General features: G+C 61.8%; 1 protein-coding gene across 5 annotated transcripts in view; it reads left to right on the top strand.

Annotated features, from left to right (window-relative positions):
* The window catches only part of Sept9 (septin 9), a 127,491-nt gene extending 109,731 nt beyond the window's left edge, over positions 1-17,760 (top strand). For 4 of the 5 annotated variants that reach the window (XM_013037949.1, XM_013037951.1, XM_013037953.1 and 1 more), the window contains 9 exons: positions 8,666-8,857; positions 9,696-9,824; positions 10,194-10,275; positions 10,547-10,684; positions 12,306-12,423; positions 13,284-13,379; positions 13,570-13,666; positions 15,825-15,876; positions 16,063-17,760. In XM_013037949.1, coding sequence (XP_012893403.1) covers positions 8,666-8,857; positions 9,696-9,824; positions 10,194-10,275; positions 10,547-10,684; positions 12,306-12,423; positions 13,284-13,379; positions 13,570-13,666; positions 15,825-15,876; positions 16,063-16,198 — 1,040 coding nt within the window. In that variant the 3' untranslated portion in view covers positions 16,199-17,760. Of the gene's footprint in view, positions 1-8,334; positions 8,473-8,665; positions 8,858-9,695; positions 9,825-10,193; positions 10,276-10,546; positions 10,685-12,305; positions 12,424-13,283; positions 13,380-13,569; positions 13,667-15,824; positions 15,877-16,062 lie in introns of those variants that run through there. The other variant, XM_013037950.1, reaches the window with a different exon arrangement.
* The last annotated feature ends 440 nt before the right edge of the window (positions 17,761-18,200 follow it).

The following is an 18,200-nucleotide window of genomic DNA, read 5'->3' as shown; positions in this document are numbered from 1 at the left end:
GCTGGCGTCCTGTGTCCTCGGCTCACTGGAGGCTAGGAGGCTGTGTCTGTCAGACCCAAGTCCAAAGGTGCAAGGAAGCTTCATGCCCCTGCTCAGGTGTCAGGCTGGTCTCGGAGCTTGCTGTGTTGCAAAGGTGAGGGAAGTACTCGGGGTGGCCAAGCAGCTGTCCACACAGAGGGCGTGAACCTGGGGACAGCGCGAGTCCTGGGCTACGCTGCCCAGCCACCCGTCCGTGTCATCCGCCCACCTGTCCATCCACCCATCCATCCACCAGCACTCACCCATCCAGCTACCCATCCTCAGATCATTTGTGTTCTCGTTCATTCATGATTTTATTTTTGGTTCTGAGGTTTGAACTCAGGGCCAGTGCCTCAGTCTTTCCACTCAAGGCCATTTGAGCCACAGCTCCACATCCAGCTTTATTGCAGGTTCATTGGACATAAGAGTCTCATGAACTTTTCTGCCTCGGCTGGCTTTGAACTGTGATTCTCAGATCTCAGCCTCATATGTAGCTAGGACTACAGGTGTGAGCCCCTGTGCTTACCCACCCTGGATTCCAAGGGACCCTGACTGGGCCTCCTCAGTGAGCTGGGCCTGGATGGCACTTGGTGAGGGCTTTTGGGTGCGCTGGATTCTAAGCAGGGAGCTGTGAGGGGGGCATGGGAGCCAGAGCCCCAGGGAGGTGGGGCCGCATGGGGCTGGATGATGCTGGTGGCTCACACGTTGGCCCTGAGCCTGGCCCTGGCCCAGAGAAGGCTGGAGATGAGCCGTCCCTCCCTGGGGATCCTTTGCTCAGGCTCCTGTCATAGTGGAGGAATGTGTCATCTCTTCCCCCCCCCCCCCCATGACAGGACCTAGGCACCAGGAACCTTCTGCAGCCTGAGCTCTGACCCACATGCACACCCCTGCTTGATTGCTTCGGGGAAGGCCCTTCGCACAGATTCCTGGGGTGGGGGGAGGGCTGCTGTGCCCCACGGTCCTCATCTGCTTGTTATCGGATGGTTGTGGGTTGTGTAAGTTCCGGGAGCCTCTGTCCATTGCGCCCCCAGCTCTGGTGTGTACCTGCTGCTAGCCAGGCTGTTAGAAGCGGCGGGGAGAGGGGGCGGGCCCTGTCCCCTCCCCTGAGAGGGACAGCCCTGTGCAGAGGGGATTCCTCCCTGCGCTCATCCCGCCCAGCCGATCTTTGCCAAGAATGAACCAATCTCTGCTCCAGCTGCTGCTCTGGACTGGGCCGGGGCGCAGCGGGGCGGGGCAGCTGGGTCTTGAGGTTGCTTTGGAGCTGCAGCTGCTGCCTGCCTTGACAGGGGAGCAGCCGCCGGGCCCGGGCTGGGCCGGCGGGGGCTGGAACCGGAAACCCCGCGAGTGAGGCCCCTGGGAGGCGGAGGAGCTCTGCCCCGCGTTGGAGGGTGGGCGGGGCAGGTTGGGGCCTGCTTTAAACAAAGACGGGTGTCTCAATAGGTCCGGGCAGCCAGGCAGGGGGGGAGGGGCTGCAAATGAAGAACAGAAGGGGGCCCCCGTCCAAGTTTGTCTTTGCCGACTGGGGCCCCTCGAAGCCCCTGTTGGCAGAATGGCGGGGCCCCTTGATATTCCTCACCAGGATGGTGGGGGGGGGGGCTCGGCTGGCGGCCAGAGTGGGGACCCTGCCCGGCCTGCGGGGCGTCTCAGGCCCCTGACTGAATGGGTGGAGGGAGGGGTGGGGAGTGACCCTCACCGCTCTGGACCTCCCTGGTCCCAGCCTCGGAGAGCAGCCCCCGGAGAGGCCACATTCCCAGCTGCCCCTCCCCCCCTCCCCGAGGCCAGCGCAGCTCTCTCTGTGTGCAGTCCTGCAGCCATTGTGTTGGGTTTCTAAGCAGTTTTGGGCGGGAGGGCGAAGTCTCAGATTTCTGGCATCTTCGTTCTTAACCAGACCCCTCCGAGACACTTCCTGCCTGGAACAAAGTGTGAAGTGTAATTTGATTTGGAGTTCCTTATTAAATTAGATGAGCTGCATGCACTTTGAAATTTCGGTTCTTGAAACAGGCCTGTGCAAATTTGCAAGATACACTGATTTAGAGTCCTTCTCTTTCTTTTTTTTTTTTTTTAATGCCCAAACTGCAGCTTGAAGTCAAGCTTGAGTGCTGTTGCTTAGCTTTCTTGCTCAAGGTTGGTGTTATACCATTTGAACCACAGCTCCAATTCTGGTTCTTTTGTTAGTTAATTGGAGATCAGAATTTCAGACTGTCTTGCCTGGGCTGGCTTTGAACCACCGTCCTCAGATCTCAGCCTCCTGAGCAGCTGGGATGACAGGCGGGAGCCACCAGCACCTGCTTTGTTTCCATTTAGAAGAGAACAGGAGGTCCCAGAGTCCTGTGGCATTAATGCGGAGTCCAGGGGCCTGGGTGGGCTCACAGCTTAGTGGGGACAGGAGAGAATGACTCCCCATTTCTGTGAGCCCGTGGAGCCCGTGGCCCCAACCCTTTTCCTCCTGCTCTTCGCCTTCCTCACCCTGTGGCTGTCAGCACGTGACTCACCCCAGCGCTAACTGCTAACCAGGGCTGCTTCTGTGTGTCTTGCTAACGAGTCAGGACACCCTGATTAGGACCGAATGAGACCAAATTATTTCCTTACGTTGGGCTCCAGGGGTTCATTGCTTCCTCCAATTGTCCAGAGAGGCGTGTTTGTGTACATGAGTTTGTACACATGTATATGTGGGTACATGTATGAGCTGTGTTTTAATCAGCTTCTAATAGTGCTCTGTGGGGGTAGAGGTAAGTGGGGTTTGAACCCAGGGCCTTGTCTCTGCTAGGCAGATGCTCGGCCGCTTGAGCTGTGACCTGAGTCCCCTTTTGTCAGCTTCTAAAAGGCGACAGTGACCCAAGAACATTGTGTGGCTGAGTCAGCCCCAGGGCTCCCTAAGGTGGAGGGCTGCCTCGCTGCAGGGCGTGGCTGGTGGCTGCCACTCACTGTGCATCAAGGTTTCTAGTCACCTGGTTTCACGTCTAGAATGTCACTGTTTTGCTTGATGAATTGTGGAAGGAATCAGCATTGCAGTCCTACTCCGAGGGACCCCAGAGTCATTTTCTACCTATTGTTATAGTTAGGTCTTCAGCATCTTGTCCCAGCCCTCTGCCTGCGCATGCACGTCCATGCACGCACGCACGCACGTGTCTGGTTTGCAGCTCTGTATGGGCCCCATTCTCCGCCTGTTTCTTAAGCTGCAGCCTCCTCTCCCTCCACCCACTCGTGCATGCTGGAAGCAGGGAGTCATCTTTGAGCTCATTGTGGATTTTCTCAGTCCCTCCTGGGGGGCCTCCAGCTGTGGGGTGTTGTCCACTCAGGGTGTGAATCATGGCGGGGTGCGGGGTTGGCAGGCCCCAAGCTGCTGGGTCTCTTTGTTTGGGGACATGGGGCCTGGCCCGTGCCTGCGCCAGGGGACCCTGGGGGTACATGGATCCAGGCCCCAGCACAGGGCTCAGCAGCTGGTAGGGGGCTTAGCCAACCTTGGGTCTTCCTGGAAATAAAAGTACTAAGTCCTTGTGAGAGGCGCTGCCAGCTGGGCCGGGTCCCTGCCTCCCTGGGGCAGCTGGGGACCAGCGGAGCCTTCCACACCCAAGGGCCCCTCCTGGGGTGTAGCTGCGGGAAATCACGCTTCATCCCGCTTTCCGAGGTGCTGGAGGACCCAACCTGCCCAGTCCTGAGCCCAGGTTCAGTTCCTGCCTCTGCCTCTCGCTAGCTCTGTGATCCTTGCTGGTGAAAGATGCCCCCCCCCTCTTCCCCCCCCCCCAGTTTGCTCCTCTGTGAGGGGTTAAGGGTGGCACTTGCTGTGTCTGGCGGTGGCGATGCCCGTGAGGCCTTGGCTGGGCTCCTCACGTCTCTTCCACGGCCACTCACCCACTGTAAGAAGCCCTCTGCAAGCCTGGCGCCAGCGGCTCCACCGGGAATTTTAGCTCCTCAGGAGGCTCCGCTCAGAGTATCGAGGTTCGAAGCCAGCCTGAGGAGGAAAGTCCATGAGACACACACACACAGCCCTTCACAGGGGTCTGGGAACAGCTGACGTTTATGGGGACAGACGGCTCAGTCCTTAGGGCCCAGCTGCCCCTGCTTTTAAGCCCCCCACCCCCGTCCCCCATGTGAGACTTGGGCCGCCCTTGGGGCTGCAGGGACAGGCTGACCTGGCCCCATGAGTCGAGAAGATGGCTCTGCCTCCTGTGGTTTGAGAACTGGGCGGCCTTGTGTTGGAGTAAGATGTGGGGATGACACTGGGTTTGCCCTGGGGTGCAGGTCTGGCTGTCACCGGCACTGAACTGGGAGCTGTTGGGCTGTGGCTCCGAGGCCATTGGCCATTGCCCCGCAGGGCTTCCCGGGAGGCAGTGCTGCTGGCCGGGAGAGGGCATGGGCTCATCTCCCTCCCCCCTTCCCCCTCCCCGTGCAGGGCAGCAGGAAAGGAGGGGCTTGTGGTCCCTCCCCCTCCCCCCTGCAGCAGCAAGGCAGCAGGAAAGGGGGGTGGGGGGCTTGTGGGTTTGGGCCTGGGGTTTCCAGGTCTAGTCTGGCAAGCCAGTCCTACCTGGCAGACTGAGGTCACCCCGAGGCTGGGATGAAGTGTGAGCATCCCGAAGTGCATCACAGCCCATTGCTGTCTCCCGCTCCGAGTGGGCTCTGGGGTGGGCACCTGGTCTGTCGCAGCGGGGAGGCAGCAGCCTGCCCAGGGTGGAGCGGGCCTCTCTCCTTGCTACCCCTCAGCCCTGGACACAAGGCAGAGAGGAAGCCACAGAGAGGGCCAAAGCGAGCTGTGGACACACACTGCCGGGCCTCCCACAGCACCCAGGACACCGCCACTGCCAGGCCACGCCGCCAGAGGTCCTCCGGACCCCAGCCAAGGAAGGCCGGAAGCTGCCGCCTCCTCCCGCCCCTCCATTCTGCCGCCCAGATTATCCAGCTCTGCGTTCATTCACAGTGTCGGGTAGCCATCGCCTCCAATTCTAGAACGTTTCCATCCATCACTCCCAAAGGAAACTCCATACTCATTACGCAGTCTTCCCCTCCCACCAGCCTCCCCCCCTCCCCCCGCACAAAAAATGTGGACTTGTCAGGGGTGGGCGTGTTGCATGCACGCGTTGGTGGCGTGGTGCTCTTGGCATGCACCCTTCCGTGGCGTGGTGCTCTGGCCACTCTCTTCTCTCAGTGTCATGACTTCGAGGCTGACCCACACTGACCTTCATCCCTTCCTTCGCTCCGAGCTGCGGTCCTGGGGGAAGGGCGTGTGCTGTGTCAGGATGCCTCACACACTCACCTGTGCGTGTGAATGGGTGCTTTACACAGTTCTGGTCAGTTTTTTTGAACCAAGTATTACTGCCTGGCCTGGGAGTCTTACCTCAGCCTTCCAAGTACCGGGACTGTGGACGGGCCCCCTGGTGCCTGGCCTTGGATGTTTGTATCTACTGCTTGTTGACTTAGAATTTAGAAACGCCCTGAGAGCAGAGCCAGTCGCAGTGGGAGCTTCAAGTAGGTCCGTGAGGGGCTTGGGGTGTCAGGAGATGCGCTGCCTGGACCCCAGGCAGGGAGACCCGGCCCGGAGCTCAGGATCTGCACAGGGGGAACACGGTGCGCATCAAGTATCCCAGGTTGTGTGTGTTTGCCGTCTTGGTGGGGTCTGTGGGGTCTCTTGTTGACCTGACTGCGCTGGGGGGTAATCATTGCCTGGATCCCAACCTTGTTTGTCACAGATGGGGTTGGGGCAGGATTTAGCACCATCTAGCAGAGTTCTTGCTAGGGATGCGTAGCTATTTAAGTTTAAATGAGTGAAAATTAAGTAAAAAAAAAATGGGGGTCCCTCATTTGACAGCTTAGTCTCCAGCACTCTGAAGCCCAATGTGAGCATACCTGCAGTGCCTCGGAAGTAAAAAATGGCTATGCCCAGACACTGCTGGGCTTGGTGGTGCACACCTGTAATTCCAGCACTCAGGAGGCTGAGGCAGGAAGATCAAAAGCTCCAAGCCAGTGGGCGCCGGCGGCTCAGACCTATAATCCTAGCTGCTCAGGAGGCTGAGGCCTGAGGATCGCAGTTCAAAGCCAGCCTGGGCAGGAAGGTTAATGAGACTCATCTCCAGTTAAGCACCAAAAAAGACGAAAGGGTGCCTGTGGCTCAAGTGGCGGAGCACTCCCCTTGAGCAAAGAAAGCCAGCTCAGGGCAGCGCTCAGACCCTGAGTTCAAGCCCCAGCACTGGCACCAAGTTAAAAAAAAAATCTAGGCTAACCTAACCTACAAAACAAAAACGAAACAAAGAAAAGAAGCAGGTCTCAGCTGTGTGCGCGTTGGTGGTCACGCTACAGACAAGTCTACAGGAGGAAGCAGCCTCGACGTGCATGGACGGACGGACAGATAAATAAAACGTTCCTATGCCGGTTTTAAGGAATATTATTCAGCCTTGAAAAGGAAGGAAATCCTGGCACACGCTCCCCTGCGGATGAACCGTGAGGCCGCTGTGCTAAGAGACACAATAGGCAAGCACAGAAGTGCAAGTACCGTACGATCCCGCCTTGGAGGCCTCGGCGTGGTCAGACTCAGACACGGGAAGCAGGCTGGGCACAGGGCTGTACTGTTGCAGGCTCAGAACATTCTGGAAGTTGGTTGCACCACAGCCTGTGTCTGCCTGACCTCTCCCCTCCCCAAAAGTCTACGTTGAGATGGTTAAGGTGATAATGTTTTGCTTACAAGCTGCCCTTGGCCCGTGGCAGACGCGGGGCTGCGAGGAAGCAGGGCGTGGGTGGGTTCCGGCATCGGCATCGTTTCCGGCTGCCTCGGCATGGGGGGTGGGGGCTGGCCAGGCCCCGGGTGATTTTCTGGGTGACGGTCCTGATTGCAGGGCTGGGCAGGCTCCCAGAGGACGGGCCTGCAGGAGTGTGTGAGGAGCTAGAAACCTTGGGTCACTTCTAGCAACGAAGGGGCGTCCATGTGCTTTGATGGCTTCTGTGGGGCACGTGGTGGGTGGGATGTTTGGTTGGTGCCCGCGGAGGGCCCACCTGGAGCCCCTGCGGACCTTCCTGCCTCACTTGGGGGGAGGGGAAGGAGGGGGGGTGGGGTGGGCTTCAGCATGGGGCAAAATGGCTCCCAGACCCACAGACAGATGGAAGCAATTTTCAATCACATGGGTGAGGGCTGAACCGCTGCCCTGTAAGGCAGGGCCCCTGTCTGGCTCCAGGAAGCGGGGCCTCAAAGCCACAGCTCCTCGGCCAGCTGCAACACTGCGTCTTTGTTTATTTAAAGATGCTGGAAGCTGGGGAGGATATTTCTGAGCAGGGAGCAGAGCCCCTGCTTTTGCTGCCTTGCAGGGCTGAGTGTCCCGGGGTGGGGCGGGGCGGGGCTGGGTGGGGGCGGGGTTGGCAGCCTGGCGCCCAGAGCTGGGGCTCCTCCTGGCAATCAATTCCTGGCATGGGTATTTGCTGGTTGTTGTTTTATTGGCCCTGGGTTCCTGGAAGCGGGGTTGTGTGCGCTCCGTGTGGAGCGGCTGGGGAGTAGGTGGCCGGGCATAGTGCTTCTGCCCCCTTTGCTGCAATTTCGTCTTCTTCCTTCTGTCCCCCACCTTGGGCCTGGGGGAGGGGGGAAATCTCGATTCCCACCAGTCACCCCAATGTAGCAGAACGAAGAGGAGCGAACACAGGGTTTGGCCAGGGCCATCAGGGCTCCAGCTGTTGGCTGGGGGACCCCCAAGTGTGGTGTCTGACCAGGAAGAAGAGCAATTTAACCCAATCCTGCCTGGGGCCTCTTCGCTGGGAGGCCTGGAAGGCTGGGTGCCCACGCTGCCCCCTCTGCCCTCCCCCTCCCCTGCACCCCTGCCCAGCAGGTGTCTGAAGAGGCGCCCGGTACCTGTGTAGGGCGCTCCAGCAGAGCGCTGGAGAATGAGGGGGGCCTTCTTGGTGTCCTGTGGACCAGGGAAGACCCTGAGCCTGCGGGCGCTGCCAGGGCCAGGCACTACGGGCTGGCAAGGGCAGCTTTGGGGTCAAAGCAGTGTGTGGCTCCGTGGTGGGGCGTTTGTGCCTCCACAGCAGCGCGGGGGGAGGGGTGGCAGCTGGCCCCTGGCTGGTCCCTGGGGGCCCCAGGTCCCAGCCGGACCCCAGTGGAAGAAGCCTTGAGCCCCTGTGTTGGGCTGCAGTGCCGAGGGTGTCCAGTGGCATTGCTTGGGGCTCCTTTCTGGCCACCCCAGCCTCTGACCCACAAGTGTGACCCAGGGGAGGGGCCGAGGCTCTGCTCTGATGCTCACGGAAGCCCCGAGTACCGGAAGTTCACCCCAGTCTGCAGACCTGAAAGCAGAAGCTGGGCTGGGCTGTGGATGGGGGGCAGGGTGGACTAGGTGGTCAGCAGCCCGGCTCGGCCCAGCGCTCTCCTTGCCTGCCTGGCCCTGTGGATGGGGAGCGGAGGGAAGGCGGTTCAAGTGTTCTCAGCCCGCCTGGAGCCACGGAGGAGAGCGGTCCGGGCAGGCATTGCTGGCAGAGAAGGTGATTAGAGCCTGGCGCAGCGTGGCTTCGGGGTGTGGTTTGCCTGAGGCCACCGTGGCCCTGGGCCTGCCTTCCCCATGGGTTTCTTGGACGAGCTGCTTGGACCTCAGCTTCTCCATCTGATGGCGATGTGGATGTTTGAGGGCACCCTGGGGCTCTGTCACACCCTGAACCGCTGCTCCTCTTTCCCCAGCCTCTGAAGCGGCTCCCAGCTGTGTGGGCGACATGGCGGACACCTCCCGAGACGCCATGCTCAAGCAGGCGCCCGCGCCGCGGAATGAGAAGGCCCCGGTGGACTTCGGCTACGTGGGGATCGACTCCATCCTGGAGCAGATGCGCAGGAAGGCCATGAAGCAGGGCTTCGAGTTCAACATCATGGTGGTCGGTGAGTCCCCAGGAGCTGTCCTCCGCGCCATCCCCCCCCCCCCGCCAGCGCCGAGGGGCAGCCTCTCCTCTGTAAAACGGGGGAGAGCGTGAACGCTCGTGAGCATCCATGCGCCCCACGGAGGGCCATGGCTCTGCAGAGGGGCCCTGCTGCGGACCCCTGGCATCCCCTGGGTGAACAGGCCCGAGCTGTGACCGGCAACGCCTGCCTGGACCAAGGTGTTTGCTGAGCTCCTCCTTCTGTCCACTGTGGCCCTCGGCCCGAAGGAGCTCAGCCCGAACCCCCAGCAGGCCCGGCTGGCGGCCTCCTGGAAGCCTCGCTCAGCTGCCTGCCTGGCAGGTGCCCCTGGAGACTTCTTCCCTCTCCTGGTGGCTGCAGTGGCCCGGGTCACCATGGCAGAAGCACCTGCTGGCCTTGGGACCCAGCCCCGGGCCCGGGCGGTCCTCATGGTGACTCATGCTTCAGGAGCAAATGCTCCATCATCTAATTTGAACTCCCAGGCTGCTCTACGGGGTGGTAGGAGGGGTCTGGGCACGTGTGTTCACCCACGGCCCAGGCTCAAAGCTGGGTCTGTAGGCACAGCCCACGCCTGCTGCTCCCACCTGGGCCTCGTGTCTCGGAGCCTCCTTCGGCCTCCGTGGCCAAGCTGGGCTAGGCACTGGAGCCCAGCTGTCTCTTCTCTGTGTCACTGGACCCACGGCCAGAGGCAAAGCCCCCTGAGCAAGTTCGCTGGGCACTGACGGCCTGCGTGCCGTGAGCCTGGGCATCGCCGTAGCCTTGCCCACCAACCACCCTGGTGGAAAGCTCACCAAGCAGCCTTCCTCTGTTCTGTCCTCAGGGCAGAGCGGCTTAGGGAAGTCCACGTTAATCAATACTCTCTTCAAGTCGAAAATCAGCCGGAAGTCGGTGCAGCCCTCTTCTGAGGAGCGCATCCCCAAGACCATCGAGATCAAGTCCATCACCCACGGTCAGCACCCGGGGATGGGGCCTAGGCTGTGGGGGCGGGGCCTGGACATTGAGGGTGGAGACTGGGCATTGGGGGTCGGACTGGGCTGTGGGGCCTGTGTCGTGGGGGCGGGGACTGGGCAGTGAGGCCCTTCCTTCCACAGAACAAAGGGAGCCCAGTTTGGTCAGGCGAGTCTAGGGCTTCACTGGGATCCCCTGGACATCTTAAGTCTTGGGAGATGATTGGTTCTGGCCCCTCTAGCCAGTGCCCCCGTAGATACCACCAGGAACCATGGAAGGGGACACGCCGGTGGTGACCCCCTGGGCTCCATGGGCAGATTGTTTTCTCCCCTGGGACGTGCCTCTGACTCCAGTGCTCTGGGTTATTCAGATATTGAGGAGAAGGGTGTTCGCATGAAGCTGACGGTCATCGACACGCCCGGCTTCGGAGACCACATCAACAATGAGAACTGGTGAGTGGCTCTGGGAGCTGGTGGGGGTTGGAGGGCACCTAACCAGAGGGACCTGGGGCCCATGTGCTGCTAAAGCCTTGTGCCTTGAGCTCCAAAGACTCAAAGTGGAATCACCATAGAAATCGAGTCCCCGCCCCCCAGGTCAGAGGTCAGCATGGGGAAGGTGGGAGCAGAGCGCCAAGCATCTGCCCGAGTTCTGGGGTTTGACCTGGGGTAAAGGGGATGAAGGCAGAGGGTCCCATGTGAGGCTGAGCGGGGTCTCTCCACACAGCTGGCAGCCCATCATGAAATTCATCAACGACCAGTATGAGAGGTACCTGCAGGAGGAGGTCAACATCAACCGCAAGAGGCGGATCCCAGACACGCGCGTCCACTGCTGCCTCTACTTCATCCCCGCCACCGGCCACTCGTAGGTCCCCTCCAGGGCCCTGGTCCTGGGGATGGGTTCTGGGGTTCCACCACCCCCGGGGTGGTCCTCACGGGTCCTCCGCTCGGCACCCACAGCTGTGGGGAGCTGGGTGGGGGGTGCGGCCATTAAGTGAAGTGAGACGCCCCTGGAGGCCAGCCTCACTCAGCTACTAGACTTCCACCAGAGCCCCTCCCACTCTGTAGCCACACCCACACAGTGGCCACTCCCATGGCGTAGCCACACCCACTCAGTGGTCACGCCCACTCACCACCCTCCCACCCTGGTCCCTTGGACCACTTGGAGGAAGGCAGGGAGAACAGTGGCCTGGCCTGGCTCGGCAACAGCTGCTGCAGGCCCAGACTGTCTTCTCATCCTGTCCACCCTGAAGTTGCACCCAGAGCCCTGCCCTGGATGCCTTGCCCGGGTGTGGGGGGAGGCACGGAGGGGTGTCTCCTCCCTCCCAGTCAGTCCTCAGCTCCCTAGGAGTCCTGTGTGTGCTCAGGATTTAGGGCCCTTTCTGCCCCCCTGCTGGCCACCTCTTCCTGAGGCCCAGGGCAGCAGCTGCTGCTGGTCTGTTGGGCTAACAGTGAGGTGGGGTTCCCACGGGGAACAGCAGCAGTCCACCAGAGACAGGATGCTGTGAGACCTCCGCAAGGCAGAGCTGCTGCTCTAGGGTCCTGTGGCCGCCCGTCGGCCGTTCCCAAGCTCTGCCTAGGCTGAGGAGGGAGACAGAGCCCTGATGTGATGCCGGCTGGGCTAGCCAAGGGTGGTCCCCCAGAGCTAACCCTCTGGGCTAGGACCCCGCTGGGCCCTGGGCCTGGCTTCCGCCCCCAGCGCCCAGTCCCAGGGGATGGGTGGTCCTTGGCCAGCTTTGCCTGGAAGCGTGCTTTTCCAGCAGGACAGAGACACCCACTCTGTCAGGCTCCACCGGCCTCTCTTCCACTGCCCTGTCCCATGTCAGACCTCAGGCTTGCTGGGGAGCCACCAGCCTGTCTTGGGGGCCCCCATTCTTTTCCTGTCCCAGCCAGTCAAAGCAAGATGGCATCAGAATCGAGGGTTACCTCATGTGTGGGCATGGGAAGGGCAGGTGGGGGACAGGGTGCCTGGAGCTAGCTGGCCTTGCACTGGACGCTTGCGCGTATGCACACACACACACACACACACGCACGCACGCACGCATGCCTCAGCTTACTGGTACCCCTGAAAGCCCCCGTACACCCCACTCGGCCAGTGCTTGAACATAACTGTCACTGCCAGCATCCACCAGGTGTGGGTCCCGGGACAGGACCCCACCCCACATCCCAGCCTGAGTCCCATCACTCTGGGACCCCAGCCTGAGTCCCGTCACCCCAGCCTGAGTCCCGTCACCCTGGAACCCCAGCCTGAGTCCCGTCACTCTGGGACCCCAGCCTGAGTCCCGTCACCCCGGGACCCCAGCCTGAGTCCCGTCACCCCGGGACCCCAGCCTGAGTCCCGTCACCCCGGGACCCCAGCCCCGGGACCCCAGCCTGAGTCCCGTCACCCCGGGACCCCAGCCTGAGTCCCGTCACCCCGGGACCCCAGCCTGAGTCCCGTCACCCCAGGACCCTAGCCTGAGTGGTGTCACCTTGTGCCCTTTCAGCCTCAGGCCCCTGGACATCGAGTTCATGAAGCGCCTGAGCAAGGTGGTCAACATTGTCCCTGTCATCGCCAAGGCCGACACGCTGACCCTGGAGGAGAGGGCCTACTTCAAACAGCGGGTAGGGGCCTGGGGCCTCCCCACTGTCCCTGCCTCTCGGGACCCTGGAGACAAGCTGTGGCCAGCTTGGGCTACTTTGTCCTGACAGTGCCCTACTTCTTTTTTTTTTTTTTTGGTCCAGTCGTGGGGCGTGAACTCTGGGCCTGGGCGCTGTCCCCCAGCTCTTCAGCTCAAGGCTAGCGCTCTACCCCTTGAGCCACAGTGCCACTTCTGGCTTTTTTTTTTCTTTTTGCTTATGTGGTGCTGAGGAATGGAACCCAGGGCCTCGAGCATGCAAGGCAAGCGCTCTACCACTGAGCCACCTTCCCAGCCCACAGTGCCCTATTTCTGAACCATCTGGAAACTTAATGGAGGAGTCTGGGCTCCCACCCAATGGGTGTGAGGGAAGCCCTTGGATTCCACAAGCTGTGAGGGCCAGTGGGGGGGGGCTCCCACATGCTTAGGGAGGTAGGGTCAGACGCACTGGAGGGGAAGCGCCAGGGAGGCCATGGCGGGGGTGGGGGGGTGGGGGGGCTGTTACCCCCTCCCTTGCCACTATAGGAGGGGAGGGGCCCATGCTGACCTTGGAGGCTACTACAAAAAGGGTCCAGAAATGAAGAACTCAGCAACCTTTGGGGGTGGGGGTGCGGCTGTGATGAGCTGGACAGGACACCCAGGACCGGGGCCCAGAGCTCCTTGGGGTTCTCCAGCATCTCGGGTGGACAGATCTGCAGCTGCCCCTGCTTCCCGGGGCTGTCAGGGTCTCGGGTCTCTGGGGCAACCTTGGGCCCTGGGCCCCAGGTGGCCGACCCCTGCTGGCCTAGTGCTGGCGGCGGGCAGAGCGCCTCACCGCGGCGGCCCGGCTCTCCCCTCCCTCCCCAGATCACGGCGGACCTGCTCTCCAACGGCATCGACGTGTACCCCCAGAAGGAGTTCGACGAGGACTCCGAGGACCGGCTAGTAAACGAGAAATTCCGGGTACGCGCTCAGCTCAGCTGGTGCTGTTCCCACATCCCCAGTGGGCGGTGCACACTGAGGGCGGGGTGTCTTCCCCCACTCCTCCCAGCCAAGACCCTCAGTTCTGGGGTCCCAGGGGCAGGGTCCCCAGGGCTCAGGGAAGGGCTGGGCCTTTCCCGGCCCGTGACACGCACCCGCTGTCCCCTCCCAGGAGATGATTCCATTTGCTGTGGTGGGCAGCGACCACGAGTACCAAGTGAACGGCAAGAGAATCCTGGGGAGGAAGACCAAGTGGGGCACCATCGAAGGTACCGGCCGGGGCCAGAGATCGGATGACAAGCCAGTCACCCCTGTGACCCTAGACCGTGGGGCCCCCCAGGCTGCACTCGGAGCCTCCCCTCCGACAGGGGCGTTGGTGTGGGACCTGCCGGAGCTCAGGGTGGCCAGCTTGGAAATCCTTCACTATGCAAACACTTCAAAGCAAGTCCCAGCCACACAGGTCAGGGGTGAGCTGAGTCTGCTCCCAGCCCAGATGGGCCCCCTCTGGGGGGTGGCAGCGCCTGGGGGTGGATCCAGGGCTTTCTCCACCCTGCTGTGAGACCGCAGGAGGAAAGGACAGAGCAGGCCAGGGGCTAACGCCACTGGGTCCTTGGGGAACGGCTTGGCTGAAAGGCTGAATGGAGAAGGAGCACAGTTGAGAGTCGGAGTTTGGGCCTCAGTGTCCACCATGGATGGTTCCAGCAAAGTGGGGAAATCCCAGAGACAGGTAGGGCTTCCAAGGCAGCCGGCACTGCCTGGGCCGCGAGCTCAGGGCATGCGCTCCATATGGAGGATCTCAATTTAACTCTGGAGTTTTCCACCCCTCTCCCCGGGTCCCCCGGCCCTCCTCCCTCTTAATAGCGAGAAGAGGAGGGGAGGTGGCTCTCAAAACTACAGGCTCTTGAGTTAGGAGTTGGGCGTTTGCAGCTGGATGAGAATGGGAAGCGGTGCACAGGCCTTTTTGGGGTGCTCCCGCAGCCCCGCCCCTGCTGTGCCCACTGTGTGGGTGTCACCAGGTGGGGTGCAGCCAGATGCTGTCTGAATCACCCTGCGATGTTCTCCAGTGCGTGGCCTCTCCTGTAATGCGCCCTGAGCCAGGGCTGCTGGCTGTACAAGTGGGTCTTTGTTTGCGCCAAGTCAGGCCGGCTTCTCCTAGGCTCTGCCCCCTCCGGCCCTCCCTGATTCTCCTCCCCCCCCCCCCCCCGTGTTCCCCTTCCCAGATCTTGCATTTCAGCACCTTTGTGTGAAAGACATGATTTGGGGGGTTGAGAATTCGGGGTTGGGGGGGAGGGGGGGTGGATCCACATCGACGTGTATCTACTGCTCTCTGGTGGCCAATTGGGGAATGGCAGGTGTCAGGAAATAGTTGGGAAATTCACAGGACCAGCCTGCAGCCTTCGCAGGAGGTTTGCTGGGGGGCCGTCTCTCATCCGGCAGCCTTTCATAAGGACCCTGGGCGCCTCCCAGAGCCTGATGACTTCATGCCAGGGTTGCCCCGCGTGTGCCCCTGACCAGGGACCTGGCCTTTGGGGGCCCGATCGCCCGTCAGGTCTGGGCGCTAGGAGGTTCTGCCTTGCTGTTGGTTCCCTCTTGGTTAGCGCCACTGCGCCCCTTTCCTGTCCTCGAATCCCCCGGGGGTGCTGCCCTAAGTCACACGAGGGCATCAGGGCATTGCTCCATCTCCACCAGGCACCCCCCCTCGCCTTACCCACGTTTCGCTCACATCTGCAGCAGAGGAATGCTCAGAGCGCGGGGTGTGCCTGCTCCGCCCCATCCCCCACCCCCTGCAGGGAGGTCTTCTGTGGGTCACAGCACAGCCGGCCGTGCCCTGTCCTGAGCTGCCCCGGCGGCCATGTGTCACGTTGAGCTGTGCTGGCTCTGGGGGTCAAGGACCACTTGCACGGTCTCTGTGTGTCTCCTGTGAGCCCGAGCACGTGTGTGGCAGGGCAGAGCCGTGGGGGATAAGAGCAGAGAGCCTGGGCTTTCTGTAAATCACTACATCAGTCCTGGCTCCGCTCCCCGCCCTGCCTCGGGTCTCTGCTGGACCGCCTGGCCGACCCTCACCCCCCCCCGGGGCTCTCCTCTGCATACCCCCCCTTTCTCGGCTGCTAGGCTAAAACCTTCCACAGGGGCTGGAAGCATTCTGCCAACAAGTGTGTAGCATCAGATAGCGAGTTCGAGTCCCAGTCTCGGATGGGAGGAAAAAAGAACCAAAATCTTACAGCGCGCAGAAGCTGAGTTTGTCCCGCCATCCCGTGCCCCTCTGCCCAGCGTGGGGTGGGGCCGCCAGGGCCTCCGTCCCCCGGGGAGCTGTCCTGGGAAGCGGCTCTTGGGCCTGGGATTGCTGGACACGGGAGGGGAGGACCAGGGTGGGGTGAGGGCATCGGCATCGGCCGGACGCTGACGCCCTCCGTCCCCTGTCCGCAGTGGAGAACACCATGCACTGTGAGTTTGCCTACCTGCGGGACCTCCTCATCAGGTGAGTCCGGGCCGGAGCCCCTGAGTGGTGGGAGGCTGGGGAGCAGGCAGAGGCCCTGAGGCCCTGGGCAGCCCCAGGCTGACCGTAGAGAGGGCGCGGGGTGAGGGAGGCCGCGTGAGCCCGTGCGGGTGTGCGGAGGCCCGGGAGGCCAGGCCGCACCACCGACACCCAGCCTGCCCGGCCCAGGACGCACATGCAGAATATCAAGGACATCACCAGCAGCATCCACTTCGAAGCGTACCGCGTGAAGCGGCTCAACGAGGGTCACAGCACCATGGCCAATGGCATGGACGAAAAAGAGTCAGAAGCCCAGGAGATGTAGACGCCACCCGCGCCCGGGACCCTGCCCCCGACTCCTCCAGTCCCCCCAGGCCCACCCCCCGCCCCGTCTTATTTTATATCACTTCTTCCACGTGTTCTGCTCCGACCCTCCCCACGCAGCCGGGTTCCACGTGGGGACACCTCCTCAGTGTGTCAGTGCCACAGCTCACCGGCTGTGGCGCAGGCCGGGCAGGGCCCCGCCGGGCCTCGCCCAGGACTGGAGAGGCTGGACAGTGGCTGGAGGAAAGGACCCAGGAATCTGACCCTCCACCCCCGCCCCCCGGGGAGCCAGAAAGCTTGTCTGTGCCCCCCGCCCCCCGCATTCCGACTTGCAGGGACCAGACCCCTCCGTCCTGTAGGCAGTGACCGGGAAGGACACGGCCCAGCCAGGTGAACCCGGAGCCCCCCCCCCCATGGCACGGGCCACAACTCAGAGAGCCCCTCGCTCACTGCTCCCAAGGGGAGGCTAGAAAATTACGCAACCCAGTTTCCACGATGGCTTGGACGGGCCAGATCCCCCGGCCCCACCCGGAAGCCGTACTGAAGCAGAAAGTGCCTTGATCCTAGCCGTTGGCCGCGCATGCGCCCGGCGGACCCCTCCCCCTCCCCCAGCCAGAAACAGGGACAGACTGCAGGGAGGGACTCATCTGGTCCCCATCCTCCCCCCCCCACCTCCAGACGTATGGCTCTGGGTAATAGGTTCAGAGAGGGCCCCTCCACACCCTGAGTCTTGGGAAAGCCCGAGTGAGTGCTTCTGGTGGAGGAGTTGAAGAAGAAAGCCAGGAAAAGGTGCTGGAAGGAAGATGGGGCACGGGTGGGACCTGCCCTACCTGGATGTGGGGGAGGGAGGTCTGTCTGTCTGTCTGGTCTTTGGTTTGGCCAGAGATGCTGGTTACTCTGACGCTGAGTCTCGCCACCTCCAGAAGCGTATCTGCATGCGGGAGCGGCCCACCCGGCCCACCGCCTGCGGTCTCCTGTGCCCTCGGGCCAGACCCCCGGGGCGGGAGGACCAAGGGCTGGCGTGCAGCAGGGTCGTGATGACACCCTGGGCCTGCGCCCCAGGGAGACCCCCCCCCAGCTGCCATCACTTCCTTCCCTCCGGCCTCCCCTCCCCCCCGCCTCCACCGGGCGTGTGTGTCCCGGACCCCGGGAGCCCGCGCGGATGGTGGGAGGCGTGGGGGGCGTGCATGCCAGCGTGTGTGCGCGTGTGTTCCTGCGTTGGGTGGCAGCCATCCCCACCCGAGCTTGGCGAGACCCGCCCCACCCTCAGCTCAACAGTTTACTTGCCAACTTGCCATGTTTTCTGTTTTTTGCCAAAACCAAGACTTTGAACGAAGTGTCCAGCACCAGGGCCCAGTCCGGGGGTCCCGGGAGAGGGGGGGCACAGCATCCCAGGTTGGGATGGCTCTGTGCCCCTCTCTGAACCCAGAGTTTGAAAGCTCCCCTTCACCGGCTGACCCATGATGGCCTTTGCTATGTGCCTCCTGAGAATTCGTCTTTTTGTATAAATGACAACCGTGTTGAAACGTATTTCCTGAAATAAAGGTTTCTAATGCAATCTCCGGCCCGCACGGAGGGCGTCTGTGACCCCGAGGAGGAGGGCGGCTCGGGCCCGGAGCCCCGGTAGAGCGCTAGCCTTGCAGAAAAGACGCTCAGGGACAGCATCCCGGCCCCGAGTTTGAGCCCCAAGACTGGCAAAACAAAATGCAAAAATAAGAACTTGCCGGGGAGGGGTGGCTCAGAGCATTTCTTAAAGGAAGGGGCGCGGGGTGGGGAGGGGGCTGGCAGCTGGGGAGGTGGTTCAGCTGCGGGGAGCAGGTGAGAAGCCGGGTGGGTTTCCAGAGTCTCCACAAGGAGGCGCTGTGAGCAACCTTGTAAGTTATTTTTTTTGAAATTTTTAAGACTTCATATGTCAAAGCCAAGCACCGGTGGCTCATGCCTGTCATCCTAGCTATTCAGGAGGCTGAGATGGAGGATTGTAGTTTGAAGCCAGCCTAGGCAGG

The sequence above is a fragment of the Dipodomys ordii genome, unplaced genomic scaffold (assembly GCF_000151885.1).
Source record: "Dipodomys ordii isolate 6190 unplaced genomic scaffold, Dord_2.0 Scaffold7, whole genome shotgun sequence".
NCBI classification, from domain to species: domain Eukaryota; kingdom Metazoa; phylum Chordata; class Mammalia; order Rodentia; family Heteromyidae; genus Dipodomys; species Dipodomys ordii.
Note: the sequence above shows the minus strand (reverse complement) of the source record. Positions and strands in the feature narration are given on the sequence as shown.